This window comes from Pyxicephalus adspersus, chromosome Z, assembly GCF_032062135.1.
Source record: "Pyxicephalus adspersus chromosome Z, UCB_Pads_2.0, whole genome shotgun sequence".
Taxonomy (NCBI): domain Eukaryota; kingdom Metazoa; phylum Chordata; class Amphibia; order Anura; family Pyxicephalidae; genus Pyxicephalus; species Pyxicephalus adspersus.
In genome coordinates, this window is record NC_092871.1 from 80,275,449 (window position 1) to 80,302,458 (window position 27,010).

The 27,010-nt window shown below is 41.8% G+C and overlaps 1 protein-coding gene across 3 annotated transcripts in view; it reads left to right on the plus strand.

The window, feature by feature from the left end:
* Window positions 1–12,614: 12,614 nt before the first annotated feature.
* The window catches only part of FAM120C (family with sequence similarity 120 member C), a 35,047-nt gene continuing 20,651 nt past the window's right edge, over window positions 12,615–27,010 (plus strand). Inside the window, exons 1-3 of one of the 3 annotated variants that reach the window (XM_072430875.1) lie at window positions 12,615–13,491; window positions 24,005–24,251; window positions 26,731–26,813. In XM_072430875.1, coding sequence (XP_072286976.1) covers window positions 12,970–13,491; window positions 24,005–24,251; window positions 26,731–26,813 — 852 coding nt within the window. In that variant the 5' untranslated portion in view covers window positions 12,615–12,969. The remainder of the gene's footprint in view (window positions 13,492–24,004; window positions 24,252–26,730; window positions 26,814–27,010) is intronic. The other 2 variants (XM_072430876.1, XM_072430877.1) reach the window with 2 other exon arrangements.

The window sequence follows — 27,010 nt, forward strand, 5'->3', positions numbered from 1 at the left end:
ATGCAATTTAATTAGGAAATATATAAGGATTATGCATCTTATATTTGTAAATTATGCATTCAGAGAAAAAAAGTTTCATGATTATTTTTATCTTCAATTTTTTTTTATCAAGCCTATTGTTGGGCAGACTGAAGAACTTCTTTTGATCTGCAGATAAAAGAACAAGCCTAAGTACATTTTATGCTGAAGTCTGCAAACAGTGTACCAAGAGGTGTTGTCATCACTCCTGCAATATAGTCCAGGGTTTTGTTAAAAAAATAAAATAAAAAATAAAGCTGGGTTTATCTCTTACAAAACCATGCTTCAGGATTGAGGATGTACTATACGCATACCTAGTACTGTATTTCCAAGGTCAGCAGCAGGATTGTATGAGCTGCATAAACCAGAGGCAACATTATTTTAGGAATATGCATAGGCTGTGTGTGTTATATTGAATAATTAATAAAGGTGGACAACTAGTGAGACCAATCTAGTGAGGGATGAACAGCAAACTGTTCTTCCCATTTGCTTTGAAGGGCTATACATTTCTCCTGATCAATAAATCAGCCAGGATATCCCTTTTATAGCTAGTGCAACCTTTCTCAACCTTTTTCACATTGGGGAACCCATTGAAATAACTTTCAGGTCTCCAGGGAAGCCCTTTTTATTATTACTGTATCCACAGCTCACAAGGAATGCCTCTTACATTGCTGGTCATTGTGAAGATTGTCACCCTTACAGATAGCCAAAAAGATCACTGGTGTCACCTAAACTGACCTGAGAAGCACAAACTGCTCATTGCTCAAGGAACCCTGGCTGAGATAAACTGATCAAGTGTTCTAATCACTTTATATTCAAATTGAAATAATTCAGTTAATTTGATCCCTGGTATGTTAACTGATTACTGGAAATGGCGGTTGTATAAGAAGGATGACAGTTAATGACTGTTAAAATTTAACCTTTGGAATTTACAGTTATACAAAATTACATTTACATTTCAGTCTACAGCTGCTGCAATGATCTGAAAAAAACTGTCAAAAAGCTTAATGCTGTATGGCAACCTGGAAGTGCTCTGTACATCTCTGAGGTACAGAAAGCTCCTAGAAATGTTATTTCCTGCTATAAATGATTGAAACTGATTTAATTTTACAAGAAAATGGTAAAGAAAATAAACAGGCCTTTTCAGACCAGAAAAATGTATACATTAAAAAGCACAAAAAATCACCCAAAGGGCTATTTCCTCAACAAAAGCAAGATTAAAAAAAGGACGAGAGGGAAGTAATTATTGTTCTTTAGTAATGCACAATGTGATTCTGAATTGTGATCAAATCATATCAGTTGCCCCATTGGGTTGTTGCATTGGAAGAAGTGGAAGAATAGCCATAGGTACCAAAGGGATTGGTATTTCTTATCCTGGTTTGTAAGGGATATATTAAGATCTTGTATATCACAGATAAGGGTCAATTTTCTGAACCCCTGAATGTCAAGTAGTAGGGGTATAAGGTTTCCAGAATTTGGGAATAACCTTACTGGTGATATTAATCAAAATTATGTGTAATGACTTCTATATTGAATCCATGGGATTGCAAAGCACAATAAGAGAAGCAAGATCATGTTTAATCATTTGGTGGAAAGAAGAAACCCTGATTGTGAAAACTGTTGTATTTTATCTTTATTATTCTGATTCTTACATGACCTCTCCCACATACCAAGGTGTTATGGTTATTTAATAAAGCTCTCCAAGGCTGGATAGGATATACTTTCATCAGGGAAGCTGGGTGATCTAGCAAACCTGGAATGGATTTATTTCTATCTGTTAGCAAATGTTTTTAATTCTGGACCAGATCCGCTCCAGGTTTGCTGGATCACCCAGCTTCATTAACCCATATTAAGAGGGTATCCTCTCCAGCCTTAGATAGCTTTCATAAATCAGGCCCTATGTGTACACCTGAGTGACCTGTAAAAAATTTTTAATTTGTGACCTTGAAAGTGAGGACTAGACTCCCAGCAAGCAAATAAAAACACTGTTGAAATTCTAACCTGAAATAATATAGTCTTTGCCAGTCCATCTTTCATCACCAGTGCTCTTGTGTAAAAAGAGGGGGAATAGGCATATACTTCCCATACCTAGGTATTTCTTTTGGCTCTTGAAGGAACAAAGGGTGCAAAAAGAAGGGTAGCCACAGATGAAAAATTGGAAAAGCATAAGATTGTGTTCACTTCATGCTGTGAAGTGATAGTACAGGTCTTCTTTGAAGATAAGTCTGGTGATAACCAAGTAGCCAATGGTAAGGAATTCTCAATCACATGTGTGTCCCACAGTTAAAATAAAAGAGAGAAAGCAGTACCAGTACCACAAAGACCAGTGTTGGAACAAGGTCCTTAAGTACTCAAAGCCCAAATGTCAAAGTGCACCCTCCCATGGCCTGTAGATTACATTGGCATCAGTTTCAAGTCTTGTCCATCTTGTGTCACCTCTTGCTAAAGTTCCTTTTAATCCATGACCCGGTTCTGTACTGGAGGATGCCTTATCGTTCTATGATCATCACAAAGATTCCAAGCCCTCATGGCCAAGAAGCTGCTTATCCATATCCTGTGTTTAGAAACTAAAGTGCTAGGTTAGCCTACTCTATATAAACCACATTAATAACACAGTGGTGCCCATGGTAAAGGGGCCTTTTATTGACCTATAAAGTGGACCATGCCATCCTCCAAGCACAGGCACATTCATACCTAGATGCATCATCTGTTCTTTTCCCTAAAACAGAACAAATCATGCTGCTACTGCCTCTGACATAGCTGCCCATTGAGAAAAATGTCACTCTTACTGATAGACAAAAAGACCTATTAAACGGATCTGAGGGTCACAAACTGCTCAAGGAACCCCTGTGAACCTCTGAAGGAACCCTGGTTGAGAAGCACTGCACTACAACATGTATTAGATTACCAACTATGACCTGGTGACTTATTTCGACATATCATAGGTCTTTTTTGTTGTGGTTTTTGTATAACATTAGCAAGGTAAAGGTTTTTTTTCACAGGTTCTCCTTCAGTCCCCATAAAAGATACTTAATGTTTTTAGATAGGAACACATAGGCACCACTTAGTCCTGCACATGCTCAAACAATGGAGGGAGTGATATCACGGTATGCCGGGGTTAATCTAGACCAGTGTTTCTCAACTGGGGTTCCTCCAAAGGTTGCTAGAGGTGACTCTTTGGGGATTAGCACTGTGTCCTTGGTTACTAAAGAATACCCATTACTTTCAATAATGAGGAACACATGGCCAACTCTTAGGCCTGCACGTGGTCATGTGATAGAAGTGGTGATATCACAGCACCCAGGGGTTGTTCTAGACCAGCGGTCGCCAACCTTTGGACCTCATGGACTACTAAATTCATCATTTTTAATCCCGTGGACCATTATTATGAATTTTTTTAAAAAAGATAAATACATTTGTAAAATAATGATCTTCCTAATGGTGTCTGACAAGGACTGCGGAGGCTCTAAATCATTGATCAGCTCACGGTTAAGTGAAGTATTACTATTGTTACTATTATCTTTGGTATTACTAAAGAAATGCAAAATATTTGTTTGCTTTTTCTCACTCGTTATGGGTTTATTTCATTCCAATCTAAGACCAAACAAGAAAAGATAGTTATTACAGTCAAACTTTTTGATCCCATTAAATATAACAGTTAAGGAAAATACACTGTTAAGGTCATACTTACCTAAACGATCATCTGAGAAATAAACAAAGTAAAACAATCAGATGAGAATCAGTATTTGCAGAGTGGGGTGACTATTGTAATGGTGCAATCAATACTGAAGCGTAGGGCTCGGCAACAGTTACCTCATACAATTTAAAGACCACACTGACGTCACGCTGCTCCTTCCTTGTTTTTCCATCCCCAATACAGTTCGAGAATTTAGTGCAATACAGATAGCCCCTGTGTTACATACAAAATAGGGGCTGTAAAGGGGTTTGTCCTTGAGTTGAACTTGTATGTAAGTAGGAACAGGTACATTATTTTATTAAATGAAATTAGGACAGATTTTTGCTTCAACATATTATTAGGCAGTGTGGTATCAGTTACTGTATAAAATTCTCACTGTGAGGTAATCACAAACAAAGCAAAATAAAAACTTTATGGGACCTAGACATTCAATAACTTCTGGAGCAAGCTGTGCTTTGATATGCAAAATGAAGCAACTACAGAGTTTGTCTTGGTCATTAAAGAGTTACAAGAGGCTCAGAAAGAGCTCACCCCCCTAAGATCACCCACAACCTCAGCTGTGTTTAGCAAAAGATTTCTTCTGCAAGTCATGCAAACCACCTCCTTCAAGCCTCCATTTTGCACAGAGCAAGCAGGAAAGCCCTGTTCGTTCATATCTAGAAGTTGTTTGTTCATTGGATTTCCCTAACCCAGGGACTACCGGTATAAAGGTGAAAATTGTCATTCAGAATATAGGAATTTATTAGAATAATAATAAATGTTTTATTATTAATCTATATATATAAAATTGGATGTATTTGTGTATGTATGTATGTTCCACCATTACTCAAAAACGCATAGAGACATTTCAATGAAACTGCTATACATATGACTGAGACTCATGTGAGTGCATCGGCTGATCTTTGTACAGCGCTGTGCTATATGTCAGAGCTATATTTGGTGATCACTAGGAAACGCATTAAGACTTTTAAACCAAACTTGCCAGACTTATGACTCATACTCATGTGAGTGCACCGCTGATCTTTGAACAGTGCTGTGCTATATGTCAGAGCTAGGATTGGGCAAAAAGGCCTCTGACAGTCTCGCAAAAATTTCCTCGAACTTCCGATGGGTCACACAAAATTTCTGGGAACCAATTTCGCAAATTCCCTTAAAGTCTATGGGCCAACTTTAAACATTAATAGCAAAGCCCCTATACATGTTAGAACCACCAAATTTGCTAGGTATGTGTAGAAGAACAGTGACAACAAAGGGAAAAATACAAAATTTTCAAAAGACCTTGTGGTTTCCTAGGAAAATGTCAGGTAAAGTGACAGCAGGCAAAATGGATTTTTGCGTGATGGACAGCGCCCAGAAGGCAGCATAAACATTAGGACATTGAGAAAGGTGGCGCTTCATGTGAACTAAACCCACCAGCAGCTGTCCCTGCCATCAAAACAGCAGGAGACCACATTGCTTGCTAGCATCATGACCTGTATGACATGTGTTAGGAATGCCACCCATAAAGTTGGGAAGAAGTAGCGCGGTGACATTAGGCAAAAGAATGGAGAACCAGAGATGGAGCGTGGGTCTGCAAGAGCAGTAGCAGTGTGTGGCCTCTGGTTAGCTATCGCCGGGGAGACCACATTGGTAAGTGTCATGGAAAGCTGGGTTTAGTGCATCGTCAATGCCACCCAGAAGTGTGTAATACAATTTTTGTGAATGCAGTACTGACAGGAGGCAGCAGCAGGAGGTGGCAGTGAGCCCTGAGACAGAGCGTGGTACGCATTGGTAACAGGCATCTAGGTCACCCTCCTGTCCCTCAGTAGGTGCCAAAACATCTTCTTCCTCATGACCCACCTCCTCCTCTTCAAGCTGCAGAAGTTCCTGTTGTTCCATCGCCTGCACAATGCCTGGGGCATGACAGCACAAATGTGGGTTGGACGGGTCCTGTCCAGCAGGCTCAACATGGTCTCCCTCATCATCATCATCATAATCATAATCATCTTCCTCCTCCTCCTCCTCTTGGAACTCCTGATGCTAGCCTGTATCCCTTCTTGCTCCTCCTGATGCTGCCTGTGCTGTATGGAGTGTAATGTCACCCTCATCCCCCTCCCCCATTGCCACTTTTCATCAAGCCACACGGGGTATTATCAAGCAGAAAGTTGATAGGTATTCCAGCCTGACTGCTCCCGACTCACAACGTTTTTGGCCTGCTCAAGGGGGGCCAGTACCTTGCACAGCGTCTCCATCTGCAGCCACTGGTCACTGGTAAAATAGCTCAGTTGTGTGGCTGTACCAAGGGCCCCGCTGCCTCCATGCACCATGCTGACCAAGTAATGGCGGATGGCTAACTTTTGCTCACACGCTCAGACGCTGGAGCATGTGCAGGGTGGAGTTCCATCTAGACACAGTGTCACAAATCATTCTATGCGGTGAAAGCCTCTGTTGGCGCTGGATCTTGCTAAGCGCCGTGGCGGCAGTAGGGGATCAGGGTACATGCCTACAGATGGGGAGAGCCTGTCTCAGTAAGTCCTGCAGTCCTGGGTACGTGCGCAGGAACTTCTGCACCACCAGGTTCAGTATGTGCGCAAAGCAGGGCACATGTGTTCAGCAGCCCATGCGCAGCGTGGCCACAAGGTTGGCCCCATTCTCGCACACTACGTTGCCTGTTGTGAGCCAGAAGGGCGTCAGTCAAGCCTCAACCTTTCTGTGCAAAGCGGACAAGAGTTCTCTGGCGGTGTGACTTTTCTCCCCCAAGGAAATCAGTTTCAGTACTGCCTGGCAACGTGTGTGCTTGAGGGAGCCGTAGTGGCGTGTCCGCTTAACCACAGTGTCCTCCACTGCTGGCCATTCAGGAGGAGTGTCAAAAAGAAAAAAGAGAGGGGTTGACGGTAGAGAGAATGCAGGAGGTGAGAGAGGACTGGGGTAGCCCATGCTTTCCCACCACGCCCCTTCCCGGGGGCACCAGGTGCTGTAATGCCTTTCGCAGACTACTGCCCACTGAGCTATGCAAGGCCACCCAGTAAGCGGTGAAGGACAGGTAGCGTCCCACTCAGTGCCTGGTTGTCCAGCTGTCCATGGTGACGTGGATTTGGCTAGACACCCAGAATGCCAGTGCCCGGGAGATGTTATCTATTACATGTGCATGTAAGCTGGGTACAGCTGTGCGGGAGAAGTAATGCCTGCTTGGTATATTCCACCGCCGCTCGGCACAGGCCATCAGGTCACGGAAAGGAGCCAAGTCCACAAGGCTGTACGGCAGTAGCTGCAAGGCCAATGGTTTGGCTAGATATGAATTGAGTTGAATGACTCTTGTTGGTTGGACCCATAGCCTGATGCCTTGTGCAGAACTCCGGTAGAGTGGGCTGAAGGGAATGGAAGCTAGGGGAGCTGAAGGGGTCACTGGAGTACCCATCTTGCTGGGCTGCCACCAACCTCCTGAGACGTAGTAGCAATGACAGTTGGAGGTGGAGAAGGAGTCAGTGGAGGTGGAAGAAGAGATGATGACGTGGTTGCACCTCCTTCAAGAGAATGCAAGTACTGCTCCCACTTTGGTACATGCAACCACTCTGCTGCTCTTTTTCTGTGCCTGCCTCTGCTTCTGCTGGGTGCCCTGCGTCTGCTCCAGCTCCACCTCCCCCATGATTATATCGCCTCTGACTGTTCCCATGCTTGTGCCCACTCTCCTGTCTCGTCTTTGGGACTCACATGAGTCAGATTGGCGGCCCTTTCCATCCCCAGGCTGCTGCTGCCTTTCTTCTACGTCTGTTTCGGAACTGCTGCTAGCCCTTACACGCACCAGTAGTTCCCAGGTGACATCACAGTCATCATCATCTTTATTTTCATTTATGCCAACCTCTGCAAATGAAGCCACTGATCCAGAACCCTCGCCCAACAATTCCTGACCACACTCTCCAAGGGTCTCAAAGTCTGCCTCCTGCTCTGAACTTCACACTGACAGATCCTCAAGCTGTTTGTCACGCCACGCTAAATCCTGTGTTTGCTCCTGTCACGGCTGAGCTGGTTCCTGCTGCTGCTGCTGCTGGGCCCGAGACCCAGTCCACAATCCTCTCCAAATGACGTGGCTGTATGATTGTATTCCACCCTCTCAATACATCTACCAGCGTACTGGTGCTCTGCACACATCTCAGACCTGTTTGACAACTTGTGCTGCTGCCTCCAACAGTTTGCTGCTGCTGCTGTCCTACAGTGGCGGACTCCCAGGGAGTATGCCCCCTGCCAAATGCGGCAGGTCGCCCAACGCCTTGCCTTCCCGAGTCTCCCATCTTTTACTTAGTAGGGCAAAAATGCATCTGTACCAAACAGTTTCTTTGGTAAATCGGAACAGGTATTAAACACTGAAATATCTGTATTTATTTTACAGTAGGACAGAAATTTACTTGTACCAAACGGTCTTCTTTGGTTAGTTGGAATAGGTATCAAACACTAAAATATTTGTATTTATTTTAAAGTAGGATAGAAATTTCACTGCACCAAACGGTCTTCCTTTGTAAATAGGAACACATATCTAACACTAAAATATCTGTATTTATTTTAAAGTAGGACAGAAATTTCACTGTACCAAACAGTCTTCTTTGGTAAATAGGAACAGTCATCAAACACTAAAATATCTGTATTTTATTTAAAGTAGGAAAGAAATGTCACTGTACCAAACAGACTTCTTTGGTAAAAAGGAACTGCAATTGATTTTATTTAGCATTAGTGAATGTACAGTGTGAAAAAAGATGACTAACACTGTCTTCACTAATACACAATATAGATTTCACTAAATGTGCTGCCTGCTGACAATTTACCAAAACTGAGTAGCTATGCGTGGCACAACAAAGTAGCTGCAACCACAATTGTACCTTCAGTGCATATGCAGTCAGTGAACAGCACCTAAGAGTGTAATACACACAATATAACTTGCAATAAATGTGCTGACTGCTGACAATTTAAGAAAACTGACTAGCTAGTAGCTTGTGTAAAAGTAGAGATGTCTGCCTAAACTATTCTACATACACAAAATCCTATACTAAACAGTAATACAGGATACTTAAATGCCCTATAAAACACAGAACTATGCAACTAAGAAGGCTCCTACACTGTCCCTGTCACACTACACATCTCTCCTTGCGTCTATTCTATACACAGAACACAAGATGGAGCAACTAACCCCTCCCTCCTTCCCTGTATATATATTCCTGTGCTCAGATCTCTCCTGATTGGCTGCTGGGCATCCTGGGAGCAAATGATTCGCTCCCAGCCGCGATTCCCTCCAAAATTTCTCTGTGTTACTCCCCCGATTTTTCCCTCGTTCATTCAGCGAGAGCACAAGCTGTTCTCGCTTTTATGTTCAGTAAGCCAGAAAGGCCCAATTCGCCACGAGATCGAATTTACAAATCTTGCTCGCTCATCCCCAGTCTTGCTATGTTCCACCATCACTCAGAAACGCATCAAGACATTTAAAGCAAAGTTTCTAGACATATGACTCATGTGAGTGTACCGCCGATCTTTGTACAGTGCTGTGGTGTATGTCAGAGGTATATTTGCATGTATGTTTGTGCGTGTGTATTGCTCAGTGACAGTGTGCCTTTTGCTTACATACATTTTTTGGCCTCTTTTACAAATTTCTGGCCTGTAATAATGCAGTAATAAGGCAATTGGCTGAGTGAAATCAAAGGCAAAAAAAATGAAACAACACCATAGACAAGAAAATCCCGAAGACAGGAATAAAAGACTTGCCATTCTGCGTGAGAGAGATACTACATCTAGAACTTTATAGACAGTACAAGAGCATGGGACCTGACTACAGGATAAGAGAGAAAGAACTACTACATCTAGAGCTTCAGAGACAATACAACAGCGTGAGACCCGACTACAGGATAACCGAGAAAGAGCTGCTACAACTAGAGCTTCAGAGACAGTACAACAGCGTGAGACCCAACTACAGGATAACCGAGAAAGAGCTGCTACAACTAGAGCTTCAGAGACAGTACAACAGCGTGAGACCCGACTACAGGAAATGAGAGAAAAAGCTACTACATCTAGAACTTCAGAGACAGTACAACAACATGAGGCCTGACTACAAGAAATGAGAGAAAGAGCCACTACATCTAGAACTTCAGGGACAGTACAACAACGTGAGACCTGAGTACACGAAATGAGAGAAAGAGCCAAACGATTATGGACTGCACAACATTTTAGCTTAGCATTGGAAGGATTCCACTATCATCCACATAAAAACTACTCGCAGCATTCAATTGTTACCATCGGAAAAATGTAAATGGTTTGTAGTTACTGTTAAGCCAAGAAGTTTAAATCTGAGTCTCCTGGAATTTGTTGCAAAGAAGGGAAAGTCAAACTCCAACTGCCAACTGGTAACACCACCACAAGAACTTTGAAATTACACATGAGCAAATACCACAGAGTCAAAGCATTTTCTTAATAACATCAGAAAATACAACTCATGTTTCCAAATGACATCATTTGGCACCACAATCAGTTGTTCAACAGCATGGATTTCCATCCACATTCACGGTGCAAAAGTAAATTTACCATAAAGCAGGATTGTTACTTCCGCTGCCAGATCAATGACCAAAATTTCTTCAACTATATTTTATTGAAAATTAACTAATGGAAACTGACCAGAGGTGCACCTACATCTCAGGAGCAAAATTTCAGATTGTCTTAAAGTTACAATAGATGTTTCATGAGCACAATGTTCCTATTAAAACAGAATTGGAACATATGCCAATAATTTTGGTTAATTTCATTTTTATTGTATTGTATATTGTACTTATACCTTTAAAACCTGTAAAAAAAACATTTCTTTGACATAACAGTATAGCTTTATTTGTTTCCTTTACCTGTATAAGATTGCAATAAATAAATAACCAGGCAACATGGGATAATAAGCTAGTAAAAGATAAAAATTGCAAATAATGTCCATATTTTTCTGTGGACCACCACTGGTTGGTGACCACTGTTCTAGAACAGGGGTCAGCAACCTTTACTATCAAAAGAGCCATTTTGCCTCCTCTTCCACTAAAGAAAAATAGTCTGGAGCCGCAAAACATAACACAGTTTATAAACTTTTAAAAGTTTTAATATTTTTTTAATTTTACCTGTTACAACAAGTGTGCATGTGTAGGCCTACTTTGAAATAAATTAAACACTGAACTATGCCCCTAGAAGCCTCCAGCTTCTAACGTATCATCCTGTTACATTAGCTGGAGGCTTCTAACGTAACGGTAGATTTTTTTGATGAGTTCTTTATGTTCTGACAATGCCTTAGCGATTAAATTTTAAGGGGTGTTAGCCACAGGTGTCCCTCATTTGCAGCTCAAATTTTTTTCACCTGTACCCCCGTTTCCAGATAAATTGGGGTTTAGGTGCTAGAAGCCTCCAACAATGTGTAACAGGGTAGGGTTTTTTTGATGGGTGGAGTTTTTAGGAGGTGTTAGCCACAGGTGTCCCCCACTTGCACCTCTAATTTTGTTCACCTGTACCCCCTTCCTGTTCCAGAGAAATTGGGGTTCAGGTGCCTCCAGCAATGTATAACGGTAGATTTTTTTAATGGGCAGAGTTCTTTATGTTCTGATGATAGCCTAACAATTAAATTTTAGGGGGTGTTAGTCACAGGTGTCCCCCACTTGCACCTACATTTTTGGTTTTGTACATCTCCCCATTCCAGAGGAATTGGGGTTCAAAGGAGGGGGATGTCATTGTACACACCCATTTGTACACGCCCCGTGGTAGATTTATTTCACTGGTAGATTTTTTTCATTAGAACACTGGATAGGGAATCCCCCTCCTCCGCTGTGTTTTTGGAGGAAGGGGATCCCCCATCAGTGATCTCCCCGCGGCAGCCGAAGGGAGCCACAACAAGGAGGCTAAAGAGCCGCATGCGGCTCCGGAGCCGCAGGTTGCAGACCCCTGTTCTAGAACAATGGGTTCCTCCAAAAGATTGCTGGAGGTTCCTTGAGCAATGGCTCAGTGGGGATTAGCACTGTGTCATTTGTTATTGAACTGAAAAAACCCATTACATTCATAGAAAAAGAACACATGGTCACCTCCTAGGCCGCACATGGTCATTTGACGGAGGCTGTGATATCTTAGCACCCAGGGGTAAAATAGAGCAGTTTTTCTTAACCAGGGTTCCTCCAAAGGTTGCCAGAGGTTCCTTAAACAATGATTCCGTGGGCAGTACCACCATGTCCTTGGTCATTCTTGCTAGACTTTGAGAGCCAAGGATACCGTGTTGAAGTCCCTAGCACTACCTAGAATGTGGAAAGAAAAATTTGGCAAGAAGCTGGCAGAAAAATTGTCCTTTTCCAATGGAAGGCTGGCTTTAAAATTAGAAACGCTGCTCCGGAGCGCCTCCACCCGAAAGAAAATAGTGTCTTATGCAGAATCCCTACTACGCCTAATGGTTTGGCTGGCTCTGACGGCACCTCCAAAGCCTCGGCATGGCTGGCAGTCACCATGGTGATAGGGGATCTGGGGACTGTGACTACGTGTGACAGACATTTTGGAAAATTCATGTATATCTTTTTGTTGACTTGTCATGTATATACAATTTGTTCTTTTTTGACTACAGCTGTCTGTTCTATAGTGCCAAGCACAGACATTAACTCCATGGCCACCTTGTGAGAGAGAAGAAAGCAAGTGAACGCGCGCAGTGCATGACGGGAATTGTCTCTCCCGCGCTCCCGTCAGCCGCCATTTATAGCCCCGACAGCGGCTTATAAAGGCTGTGCTCCCATAATGCCCCCCCTCAGCCGCCCGAGTTGTCCTCTTTCGGGTGCTGTGGAAACTCGGGCGTAGCCCCTGACCCGTCCACTTTTCACCCTCAATGCCATTCTGGTTTCTATAACTAAAAATGACGGCGCGCGACCCCGTTACACTCCTCGTCAAGCTGAGGCAGACGGGGCGGCTCGGAGCATGCCGGGAATTGTAGTTCGCAGCTTGTCGCGAGGCAGTGTCTGCTGACCAAGCTGGGACTCCATTTCCCGGGCTGCACCGCGCTTTCGGGGCGTAGTAGCGAGCCCCGCTGAAGAAGAAGGCGATTAAGATGGCGGTTGGTGGCGCGCAGGGACCGTCCCCCTGCAGCCAGGCTCTGTGAGGGAGGAAGCCGCCCGCCCGCCGCTGCACCTGCCTAGGCCTGTGCCGCCAGCTCCGTGCCCATCTCCACCCGCTTTACCCCGCTAACAGTCCAGCTTGGTTCCGCCACTCCTCCCACCTCCTTCCCACATCTCCGGCCGGACACAATGGGGGTGCAGGGCTTCCAGGAGTTCCTGGAGAAGCGCTGCCCCGGGGCTGTGGTGCCCGTAGATCTGCTGAAGTTGGCCAGGACAGTAGCACGGCAGCAGCACCGGGCCGGTTACCCTCCGCCACCTCCTCCGCCCCCCACACAGCCCCCCTCCCCAGCTGCGCCCCCTCCTTGCCGGGTTCTGGTGGACGCCGACTCGGCCTTGCAGCGCCTCTATGGCGGCTACCAGACGGACTGGGTATGCGGGGGCCAGTGGAACGCCATGCTGGGCTACCTGGCGGCCCTGTCCCAGGCTTGTCTGTACCAGGGCGGCCTGGAGCTGGTGGCCATGTTCAACGGCACGCTGGCCAAAGAAAGGCTGCCCGAGTGGGCACGGAGGGCACAGGGCGAACGCCAGACGGCTCAGCTGATTGTCAGCCACGTTGGAAACAAGGGCACCCCGCCCCCCCGGGCCTGGTTCCTGCCACCCGCCTGCCTGGCACACTGCATTCGCCTGGCCATGATCCGGTTCAGAGTGAAGGTAACCGGGACAGTGCGGTGTGTGCCCACCTTGGGTGTGTGTAGGCGCCTGTGTACCCCCATACAATGATCCCTAAAAAGTGCCCCATGGGGGCCTACTCAACAGGGCATCCCTAAAACCTGCCCCCATAGGGGCCTATTCAACAGGGCATCCCTAAAACGGCCTATTCAACAGGGCATCCCTAAAACCTGCCCCCATAGGGGCCTATTCAACAGGGCATCCCTAAAACCTGCCCCCAGTCCCAGCAGCAGTTCCTGCAAGGTGCAGAACAAACACAGCAACCCCAAAACTAACCCCTCCCCCCCCAGTGCCATCTTATTTCTGCAAACCAGCAACAATTTTCATGCCAGCAAACAGCATGGATGTGTTCTATATTGCAGGTTCTATGGCTATTTTTTTTTCTTTTTCAAGCAAAAGGTGACAACTGGCATTCACCTGAATTGTAGTGTATTCACTCCTCACTGGGCCTTTCATTGTCATGTGACCTGCAGAAAACAATGGGGTGATTAATGTTTTAATGTGTACCTTACAAAGTCCATAGTTATATCACGCCTTCCTGGACACTTCTAATGCAAGGTTTGTTTCTGCAACATGCACTGCTGGCAGGACTGGGGGACAGGACTAGGGAAAAAAAGTGTACCCCTTTAATCTTAGTGGTTGCTTTTAGTTTCCCACTGTCTGATTGAATAGGCTTAGCAATGTGCAGATGGCATGGGGGATATATCCATCTCTGATCTGTGTTAACCAATCCCAAAAAGAAGGGTTGGCATCTAGATAAATCAATGCTTTAATATTGTGACTTTATATGACATGACTGCTATCCTTTCTTACCCTCAGGATGAGATCCCACCTTGAATGAATGGCAGATGAGAGTGTGTAACCCTAAAACAATGTAACCTATGCTTCCAATGTTAGATACATTGCAGTTATTTGTAGTCAGCCACACTGATGTGCTTTTTTATAGCAAATAACCAAAAAGTAAGTTTTCAGCTTTGTTGCAGTGCAGCGTGGGAACTTTGTGTGTAACTTTAGGCAGCCGGTAGTATTGGCTTTCCCTTTATTATCCCATTTTATCCCATTTAGGAAGTCACGTGCTTCTCCTACCCTGAGGCTATGCGACAGATAATGTAGGACTAGCACGCCCCCATGTGGACACACGGCAGAAGACATCTGACAATACATTTCTCTGCCTGCTTGGTGTAGTCTAGAGCAGTGTTTGCCAACCCTTTTTGAGCCTCGGCACATTGAAAAAATCTTGCGGCGCACCACAAATCAAAAATGTTACAAAATGACTCTCTGTAGCTAATTCTGTTGTCTCTAAGAATAAACAAGGCAATTAAGCTACTTACTGCCACCCACTGACATGGAAGAGTATTACAATCAGTGTTCAACCCAGGAAATTTTTCAAGCTGGGTGGCAAGAAATTGTAGGCGGGTTTGCAGCCCCTATATTGTCACCCAACTCATCAGTAACCACCCAAAAACAGCCGGGTGGTTCCTGAAAAGTGCCGGGTGGTGTGCCCAGCTAAAAGGGGCTGGGGAGAACAATGACATTACTCTGCTAGTCAATACAGCACAGACACTCGACAATGGTAATTGGATAATTTCCCACGGTACACCTGAAGATCCCTCACGGCACACTAGTTGAAAATCACTGGTCTAGATCAGCGGTCACCAACTGGTGGTCTGTGGCTCTGGGTCCTTCCCCCAGTGGGTTTAGGATTATGTCCCCTGTATGGACACAACCTGCCCACCTTCCCATTGCAGGCTCAGACCTGCTTGCTAAACATCCTGCGGGGACAGTAACGCAGGGCTGTGGACACAACTTTTGATAAATCCACAGCCCTGTGCTACTGTCCCCCCTCCCCAGATTTTAGCAAGCAGGTTTGGGCCTGTGATGGGAGAGTGGGCTGGTTCTGGTATGTCATCATTCTGGGGGAAGTTTCCCCTTTGAGTGACACATAGCTATGAGGTCCAAAAGGTTGGCGACCACTTGTCTAGATCAGACGCTGCTTCATGTCATAGATTTTGTTTCAAGAAGCTGCTTGCGTTTTGACTTCTCTAATGACCAAAATAATTGAAAAGGGATAAAACTTTTTTTTTAATATATATAGATCATACACTTTGATTTAGAACCCATACAACGCATGTGTGTAGGTGTTGGTATTGCTGGGACAACTTCCTTCTAAAGCAGCCATTATAAACCAGGGTTCCTCCAGAGCAGTGTTGCTCAAATTGTTGAAATGGGGAGCCCTTAAAATAATTTTTAGGTCATTAAGGATCTCGTTCTATAAGTAATATATCCACAGCTCACAGTACAATAATGTGGTGGTCACTGTGAAGAATATCTCTTATATTGCTGGTCAGTGGGAAGAATGTCACCCTTACAGATCATCTCAAAAAGATCATTGGAGTCAATTAAAGTATGCCCTTGAAAAGGCCAAATTGCTCATTGGCACCGCCAGAGGTTTACTAGGGTTCCTAGGAATCCTGGATGAGAAACTTTGATGTATATGGTGGATATCTTGGTCCTCCTGGTGGGTGTTTACTTCCATCCAAGGCTTGTTGGATTTCTCATTACCTCCTGTCCTGATGACTAGGGTCAGACTGGGAGCTTTGGGCTCATCAGAAGAAACATTGCCCCAGAGGTTGCCATTGGTTCCTCAAGGCATCTTCTGAATCGTGCGAACGTGCACGGCTCCTTGCACCGAAACTTCTGTACATTTGACAGCTGGCAGAAGTGAGCCAGCCTATTCATTCCTTATGGAGCTGCCACAGAGAGACACCATCATGTAGACTTAAGCTGTGGTTGATTAACCTTCCATTTGATGCTTCCTACTTAGATCTTGTGCCAGTACCATTTGGCACAGCCACATGCTAATGATGGATTTAGCTATCTGTAAAGGTGGTATTATGACCACCATTGTAAAAGTGGGCATTCACTCCCTCCCATTGACCCCTAGTAAGGGGTGATCTTGCAACTAATTTTCAATTAACTGCTTTTCGTAGGTTCAAGGGTTCTCTGGGTATAAAGTTTGGGAGAGGCTGTTCTAGAGGTTGTGTCCACTACTCCTCGTATCCGGGCATACAGCAGCAAGCTGGGGGTCATATATGTACAAAATGCCTGCGGATGACAGTTTAGACCCATGATAATAAACTTTTTGTATTTCATAGAGCAAGCTTTCTCAACCTCTCAGTAACCCCTTAAAAAATTTAATTTGCTGGGGAACCCTTACTATAATCAGTCAATTGGAAAAATGATACAGGTAGTCCCTGGGTTCCATCGGACATAGGACGCCTTCTAGATACAACTGGGCTTCCCTGCTGTTCTGTGCAGGGCAGAGGCTGGGTGAGGGGGGCGGTTTGCATGACTTGCAGAAGAAATCTTTTGCTAAACACAGCTGAGGTTGTGGGTGATCTTAGGAGGGTGAGCTCTTTCTGCAGCCTCTTGTAACTCTTTAATGACCAAGACAAACTCTGCAGTGGTTTTTTTTTTTTTTGCTTTTTTTGTGATTAATTCACAGTGTGGATTTTATACAGTAACTGACACCACACTGCCTAATATTATGTTGAGACAAGCATCTGTCCTAATTGCATTTATTAAAATAATGTACCTGTTCTGACTTACATACAAATTCAACTTAAAACGTACCTAAATTTTCCCTTACATGTACACAACCCTTTTATGTAAGGTAGAAATTCTGTTTGGTTGTTTTTTAAGTACAACACCTTTTTTAAAACAAAGAGTGCAGCACCGCCCCCTAACTCGCTAGGCATTTGAGAATGAATGGGAGCACAAAGTCTCCCGGGATACCTACATTACTGGAGGCTCTTGGGTGTGCCTTCTGGGGATGCCCGAGCATCTCGGGGATGCACAGAATGAACCCTTTCGTCAAAAGTGAAAAAAAATTGCCAAACTCATGCATGCACAGTAACAAGAACCAGGAAGAAAAGGCAAAGATGGCAGTGCTCGGAGCACCGACCCGAAGATGGATACAGGACGACAGATATGATGGAAGAGAAGATGGATACGATATGACAGATGGAAGAGATCTCCAGACCGATCGCTAGCCCTGCGGGATTGAAGGTAAGTGGATTTTTTTTGTTTTGGGGGACTTTTGAGTCGAGTTCCTCTTTAAGTACAAACCTACAGCCCCTATCTCGTATGTAACCCAGGGACTGCCTGTATTTGCATCCCCCCTCTTTCTCAAAACTTTAGTGGTCTGAATTCCATATTTACGTCTTTTACAGATAAGAGGGTCCATGGTTTCCTGCTGGTGGCTACTCCAGATGGTTTTGGCCCCAGAACTACACAGGCATCGTGTTATGGGAGGTCAGTGAGCCACAGCTCATAGAATCCCTGGCAGCTTCTAGAGGAACCCTGGCTGAGAATGCCTGCAATAATGTTTATCTATAAACAACACTAATAAATATTTTTGGATAGTGAAGAAGGGTTGCACCCTCAGCCATGCATTTTGTTTAGTCTTTTCCTCCGTTGAGTAGATTCATCACTCATTGTTCCCTAGAAGTAAATTGTTCACCACAAGTAAAAAGTAAACATTTTAGAGTTGTCTCCAAAGAAAAAAGATTACAGTGAATGTTCCATTAAGACAAAGAGGAAGTTCCTTGACTTTAGATTTCCTTATACCTTTCTGATGTATCTTTGGGGTAGGAATGTAAGAAACTAGAAAGAATTTTAATGCTTTCCTAATATATGAAAAATTAAAAAGTGTAAATTTTTTACACTTGAATGATCACTTTTTATGTTTTAAATTCTTACTTAAATTTGAAGATTTGGTTAGAATATAAGCAGTTTGCAAACTGAAAATATGAACACCCCAAATATGGATTTCTGCTTTAAAATCAGCTTAAACTTGTGCTTGACGCTGAAATACCCAGCTTTCTTATGCTGGCATGTATATATTTTGTGGGAAAACATTCGTCATTCCTAGTTGATTTAGGATTTGATTGGTCATAGTCTGCGTTGAAGACGAACTTTGCAAATTATTATAAAACGGGATTTAGTGCCAACATATTACTCAGCGCTGTACATTAAATGACGAAAACAGGAGGATGAGAGGACCCTGCCACAAAGAGCTTACAATCTAGGAGGTGGGGTGAATATTAAATTAGAATACACATTGCATGCCTGATACGTGATTTGCTTGTCTATTATTCTTTCCCAGAGTTCTGTTTAGCTGATATGTAAATTGGGCTCTTGCAGATAAAATTCAAGGTCCACTTTGCAAATTCCCATCCTCCCCTTCCTCCTTTGCTGAAAATTGGCATAAAGGAAATTAGATGCTTTTCCCTGGCCTCTGGACAAGGACAGCATCATCCTTCCTTCAGTAGTACTCCAACTCTCAATATATATACACTCCTAGCAGTCTTCTTACGAATTGAATTCCCTGGCATCTCGTCAACAGAGAGGTGACCTCTCCCCATGAAACTATGGAAGGTGCAGGAAAGGCAAGAAAAGCCTCCCCTTTCCCCTTACAGGTCTGTATGTAGATTTTAATATTCTGTAATAACAGGTAAGGGGAATTTAGGTAGACTTTGCACTGGTGTCCGGCTGGTTACACATGTAGGATTTATTTGCTAGAAACTCTTTCATGATTGTTTTTAGTTACAGATAAATGAATGAGGACTGAACACACAGCATCATTCTTTGTAGAGGGAAGGGGATGAGCAAGCATAACCCCACTGTGCTCTCCTCCATTGACATGCATATCGGTCATTCCTGATTGTCGTTCATTTATTTGCAGTAGCGAATTGATGAACGACATCGGGTGACTGTTGTACACTCATCAGATTCTTGCCTGAGACAAGCATGTTATAGGCAATGATTATCTGACTTGTGTACACAGCTTCAATTAGACTTTACATTTGGTCCTGGCAGAACAGAGAAGCAAGGAATATGGAGCTGAAGCATTAAAGAATATATTAAAACGTATTGTGCATTGGTGGCTTTTACTAGCATTTATATCTTCTTTGCATTGGACTTCCCTAACTAATTTGCCTTTTTCTAAGAATCCTTACTCCTGTAGTCCTTGTAATTAATTATTTGAACATCCAATAAGCTGCTGTGTAATATTTTACTAAGCCAGTCTAGAAGTGGCCCGTGTATTTGTAAAGGTTCCTTAATATGTGAAAGACAAGATATTATAGACATTTCTCTTTAAGTGTAATTTTGAGGTTTGCTTGTCACTGGATAATACAATTGTGTACTGTAATATGTAAAAATAATAGTCGCAATGGACCATTAGTGGAAAATTGCATTGCAGTCTATATTGATTTTGATAGAAAAACATATAGATGGTTTAAGATATTTAATTCCCCATTGCACAGACATTTCACAGGGATGACATTAACATCTTGTTTTATCAGTGCATGGCCTTGGGTTTTGAGCCAAGGCTTTCCAGCTCCATTCCAAGGCCAGTGGCTTGCTAAGGATTTAGGGTAATCAGCCAATTTTCTCTGCAGCATTATTTCGTTATAATTGGAATTTACTCTTGAAATTGGAGACCATAAAAAGAGTCTTTTTTTCTGTTATTGCTTATATGCCCCTTGTTTGATATTTTTTTTTAAATGATATTTTAACAGACATCACACCCCCAGATTAAAAATAGATGTGCCGTTGCATGACATGAAACATGACTTCCCAATATTTCTCCAATTTCCACGTTTGACTAAAATATATCATATAACCTCCCTAGCAGTCTAATTCCGTCCAAATTTACATGCAAAAAGCGGTACAATTTTTTGCATGGAAATTTATTTTTCATTGCAGGCTGTAATTCTTAGGCATAACACACTGATATTTAATAATAAACTTTAAATAACAAAACACAAAAATCTGTAAAAAAAAAAAAAAAAATTAAAAAAAATTTAAACATATAATGTAACTGTATAGGAGCATATATAATATATATATTTTTATATATATATATATATATATATATATATATATGTATATTTCTTTGCATTGGACTCTATACAGCTATTTTGTATTGAATTCAATACAAAATGATTTGAATTTCCCGCTGCTAAGTCCCGGCCGCACCGACGCATGTACAGACGTCACTGGGAAACCCTGTAGATTGAATCAGCACTTTGCGACTGCAGATCGTAGGAGGCAGACGTGTCCCCAGGACCTGCGGGGACCAGCAGGACGCCGGGGGACAGCGACGGAACAAGGTAAGTGGGTTTTTATGCTGCTTTTAGGTTCCCCTAAGTCAGATTTGGGTTTACCGCTAAGGGTGTTAAAGCTCTTCTGGGCAGGGTCCTCTCCTCCACCTGTGTCACTGTCTGTCATTTGCAATCACTATTTAATGTACAGCATGTAGAGCACTACATAATATGTTGGTGCTTTATAAATACTGTTTATTAATATTATTCACACCCCCCATTTGTGTGTAGCTGATTTGTAAATTAACTCTATTCCTGTCAATTCCAGTCCAGGGTCTTCCAGTTGTGCCATTGAGCAACCACTGGTATGTACACATTTGTGTACTTCATCATTCCACCCTGCACCTGTTTCTATCACCAGATCTCAATAACAACCCTTTGTATGCACGGCTAGGATCAATACATTATAAGAGATTTTATTTTTTCACCAAAAAAAACCCTCTACTGGCAGTTTATTTTTAGACTTGACTTCCGCTTTTACTGTGGTCAGCATTGCTGAACTCGGTCTACTTATTTTTTCCTTTTTAGCAAGCATATGCATTTCCTGAGCTAGGCAACAGGTTTGCTTTGTAGCAGGCACACTATGGTCTATCAGTGGAATTCTATAGAATGCCATTCCTCATGGTATGGGGGGGGGGGGGGGGGAACGTATGGCATGTTTTCCCACTTTTCAAACTAAAGCATTGATGAATAGAGAAAGGAAGCTTTGTTTAAGCATATGGTGGTCCAAAACCCAACTCGAGCTTGGCAACCTTTAGTTTTCCCATGTACACCACACGCATTGGCCAAGTGACAGTGCAACTTGTATTGACGCTCATTAACCAATGTGTTGACAAGTTCTAGGACACACAATTAAATTAGTTTGTGCTTCTGTAGATTTAGCTACACTTTTCTCTGGCCTTTATTCAAGTGTGCCATCAGTATCCGTCTCCCTGACTGCATGCTTTTATATTTATGCTTTGCTTTGCAAATGCAATAAATCAAAACACAAAAAAGTGAAGGCTTAAAAATGCATGATGTAATCCCAGGCTTGCAGTAGATTCCAATAAAAGCTTGTGGCTTATTGATCCAAATTGGCCCTGACACATGGCTCAGATAAGGGAGATATAATTTTACAGATCTTGTTGAACAACAGAGATGTTGGTTGCTTGATAGTTTGTGCACCATTCTTCTTTTGTTGCCTTGTAAATTGGTTTAATGACCAGAAACATGGCTGAGACCTCAGACACCTGCTGAGGATTTACAAATTACAGCCTAAAAAGTGCACTGGATTTTATTAAAAATTATCTTGGTTGTCTCGTCCTTTTTTAAAGCCCAGCTCCATTACATTGTGATTACATCCATTGGGATTACATTGTTCCTTCCAACCCCCCCCATACCCACTATGTGGTATTGTCAAACTATTATTATTAAACTGGATGTGAATAATGCCACTTTACATTAAATAGGGGTTGCAAATGACAGACAGTGACACAGGAAGAGGGGAAGTTCCTGCCCAGAAGAGCTTACAATCTAGGAGGTATTGCTAGGAATATGAAAAAAAAATACAGGCACATCTTGTACTGCTTTATTAAATTTGACACCATTACATCTGTTGTAATAAGCATACATAAAATCCTCAGTCTGTATTTAATGTGTTGCAGTAACATATTTATAGGTATATTTTATCACATAGCAGCTAACCCACCCTCACAAAATCTGCTATCCTCAGATGTTTGTGAACACCTTCGCATGTAGTAGCTTTCTAAACTAAGAACATGCTAATTAATAAATATGGCAAGCTATTGGTGCTTCAAATGAAAGGTTGTCTTTTCTTTATAGTAGACATTTGTTAGAGGGGCAGACAGCTTTTGGGTTTTCCGGCATATTGGCCCTCTCTGGTGCTCCGGAGGTGCTTGAGACTGGGTCTAAAAAATTACCAGACTACAGGCAATTATTAGGTAGCAAGAGGCAGAGTAAAAATGTACCAACTCCACAACCCTGCTTGAAACTAAACTTTTTGTTGTGGATTTTGAGTACATGTGTTAAGGTTACGGTAGTTGGCTTATAACAATAGGTTCTGTTTTGACTGCATTTATACCTTTGGATGAGAGCCTTGCTTGGCTGAAGGCTGCCATAAATAACAGTTGTTTCTAAAGCTGAACTAAACCCTATGTATATTCTCCTGTCCTCATTTTGTCATGGGTGCTGCAGTCTTTTTTCCAATCTTCGGCCATCTTGATTGGCTGGGCCTGGGATGACAACTCCTGCGCAGGTGTTCATTTAGTACCGGCACCTGCAGGGAAAGCCGGGATGTGTTGGAAATCCTGGCAACCAACACTGAGCTGCACATGCGCAGCTCAGAGATTTTGACAGATCAAGAGAGCGATCAGGCGGGTGAGAATGCTTATAGCAGAACTGTCTCTTTCTGTATTAAAGCTCTGCGTTTAGTTCCACTTTAAGTGTGAAATAGAGTATGTGTTTGCAAGCTTCTTTATCTTTTAATAGCCTAAAATTCTCTTGTCCATTATGAGTTAAATCAAAGATTTAGATAACAATTATTGCATCTCAATAAAACAAAAACTATAACAGACACATTACTGGCAGCACAAATAAATGTAAACTCTACATATGACATGCTTTGAATGCTTTTGTAAATATGAAATTAAAAAATAAACTCCAATGAAACAAAAAGATTCTCATTTGCAGCTTTGTTGTCTCACATGTACCAATTCAGCACCATTCTAAGATAACAAGATGTTTTTTTTTCAAGAAATCATCCAGTTGATGAATGAACAACAATATCCTATGCTATGACTTTGGTTAACTACCTTCAGTGTCTGCTGATATGCCCACTGGGAAATTGTTTCCAGTTTTACTTATCAGTACGGACTAGCTGGTAAAATCTGCTGATAAGAAAAATATTCTATATCGTCAGCATGTAAGTCTTTAAATAATAGTAAAACAACAGAGATGGATATAACCTGCATGGCCTGTGCAAACTGGCTTTTGAACTTATGTTGCTGAGCAAATGCAGGCTGCATTGGAGATCATTTTGAGATGTATTGAAGGTGCATTTGACCTCCAAAGCTCGACCATCTGGCCAAATCCTTTTTTTTCCCCCTCCCACTTGTTAGCTTTAGCCTGTTGGCATAGACCCTTAATCTTGCTGTACATTATCAAACTTTTCATGGTGTCATACATATAATAAACATTTATTGTTGCTTCATAAAAAAAATCTTTATCTTAAACTGCTTAGCTTCTAAATTGTTAAATAATATTATAGAAAATCACATCACATGGTGTCTTGTAAAACCGTTGTAATTGTTATTCTTTCTGCTTTTCAGGTGTTCCAGAGCTTGGAAGATCATCACCTGGAAGTCGTTTCCTTTTTTCGGGAGAACGGATTTCACGGCCTCATCGCCCATGACTCTGAATATGCTTTGTGCAACATCCCATCTTACTACAGCTCTCATGCTCTCAAGCTTAGCTGGAATGGGAAAAATCTTACCACCAACCAATTTCTAATGCAAGAAGTGGCTAAGCAGCTAGGCTTGAAGATGAGCAATTTCCCGATCTTTGCTGCCCTCTTGGGTAAGGTGACAGCCAGTGAGCGATAGTGCATTATATTTAAAAACCATTATTCCAATTAAATATTCATTAAAACATTATTTATAATTTGACATAGCACCAGCATCAATAATTGATTTTACTCTGATACCAGGCTTCTGTAATCCTCTACAACAACGCTCACCGTGACAGACCAGTGTTATCAGGGCATCAGAGTCTGATCCTGCTTACATAAGGAGAGATGGCTTCATCAGTGTGCTGGTTTTTTTTTAATTGGGCAGGTTAATGAACTAGGACGAGAATATATATATATATATATATATATAATATTTATGGTGCGTGGGATTTAAAATGATACATTTAGTGATATATATATATATATATATATATATATATATATTATAATATTTAAAAAGAAATACATTTGTAAATTAATGATCTTCCTAATGGTGCCTGATAAGGACTGTGGAGGCTCTGATTCATTGATCAGCTCACGGTTAAGTGAACTATTACTATTGTTACTATTATCATTAGTTGCATTATTTTTGGTATTACTAAAGAAATGCAAATTATTTGTTTGCTTTTTCTCACTCCCTATTTATTTCATTCCAATCTAAAACCAAACAAGAAATTATAATTATCAAGGTAAAACTATTTGATGCCATTAAAGAAAATACAGTTAGGGTCATTCTTGCCTAAAAGAGCATCTGAGAAATAAATAAAACAATCAGATGAGAATCGGTATTTGCAGAGCGGGGTGACTGTTGTAATAGTGGAAATAATACTGAAGTGTACAGCTTGGCAACGCTTCGCCTCTCTTGTTTTTCCATCTCTAGTATAGTTCATGAATTTAGTGCAATATAAAGTCGGAACTTGTCATTCAGAATATAAGAATTTATTAGAATATTACTTTTGTTTTAAGAATAATAAAACATAAAAATTCGAAATTTTGTCAAAATTTTTCTGCAGACAACCAGTTGGCAACTGCTGGTTTAATGCATCTCTAAACCCAAAAACAAATGTAACAAAAAATGTTACAGGTAAATGTCAGTGTTTACCATTCTTTAGATGTTGGCATTTTTGTTCCAGACTAAGCAAATATTTTGCATGACCTTGCCGGTAGCTTTCTGCGTTCTTAACTGATAGCTCAAACCTTGTTGCTGCAATTCCTAGAACACATTCTTTCCTCTATGATATGGAGATAGGCAACTTTGCTCCATAAATAAATTATACAGTGAATTGGTTGTTCAATACTGAATATATTTCATTACTGCTGCATTATTTAGGCTTCTTTTATCTTTTTCTTTTCTTTTTTCTAGTCCATTTGTACAGGACTTGTTCAATGTGTAGTGGACTTGCATATTTTATATCACTCACTGTAAATAGTTTGCTGTTAATAGAACCATGCTAGTTGAACCATAGTTGCTAGATAGAACCAAGAAGATTTAAAGCTGGGAATCCATGATGTAGAATAGCAAGTGAGCTTGCTATACATTAGGACATAAAGTGCCTTTCCAGCAGAATCATCCGAGGAAAATAAATGGAGAAAAACCAAAAAAGGATAAATCGGCCACCTTCCTAAGACTTAAACTGCCGTTAATGATATTTTTGTTTTAAGTTTAGATATGCTGTATACTGAACTGAGAGCAAACAGTCAGATACAAATCTGGGGTACATATTTGCTGGGTTTATTTACGTTCAGCCATCCTAAGTGAAGCACTCCAGCAAAACATCCAGAATGGTTTTCTGTTTTAAAGTACAGCTCTGTCACAAACCAGCTGATGGACAGTAAGGGACAATAACCTCAATAAATATTTACTTTTTTTATGTATTTTAACATTCTGCCTTCTCCTGTCAGCGTGTCCAAACTGTTGACTGACAGCACTGTGTGATACAGTGGATTACTAGTTATAGCTCACATTCCCTGCTTTTCATCAAAGGTTGTACATGGAATTCTCAGACGGTGATATAGAGAGAAATTTATTTATTTGAAGCTGAACTGAGGTTAGACCACTACATACAAGGTTTAAATGTAAATCTTTTGCCAGTCTAAGATATAACTTATGGTGCACAGTCAGACAAAAATACAAAATTAGGTTTTGTTTTTGCTTCTGTTAAACAATGCACACAGGTCTTCTCTACCCTCTATATTCTTACTGGAAGCGTAGGGAGAAGCAGCAGATGGATGAGTTAATCTCTGTCACTATGCTCTCTTCTGTCAGAGGTTCTTTGTGCACACACGAGTATTGCAGTATTGCTATGTGCTGCTTACCCCTCTGCCAGCCTGAGCTCCTCTGTACAGGGAATGCAAGAGGCATGGTAGGTATTTGAACAGCATATATTTAGAAAGATATATTGACACATAGCTGTATTAATTTGTCTGCCTGGGAATCAGCCTTGAACTTGTGTTAAGCTAATGTTTGTTAACATTTGGCTTAATTTTAATAAAAAAAAAAAAACACTTGTCTATTGCATTCAAATTGGTCATTTAATCTTCTTTCAGGTAATCATATTCTTCCTGATGAAGATTTAGCTGCATTTCACTGGAGCTTGCTGGGACCAGATCATCCTCTTGCGTCTTTGAAGGTAAACATTTTTTTTTTCATTCTTTTAGTTTACATTTTATGATTTTATTAAGAAGAAAAGCAGGGAACAAGCAAAATCATCAATGTTCAGTACTGAATATTTATCAGAAAAGCTCCTTTATTTGTTATCTGATTTTCTTTTCTCTATTCTAGTCCATTAGTGCAGGGCTTTTTCAAGTGGTGGATTAGCATATTTAG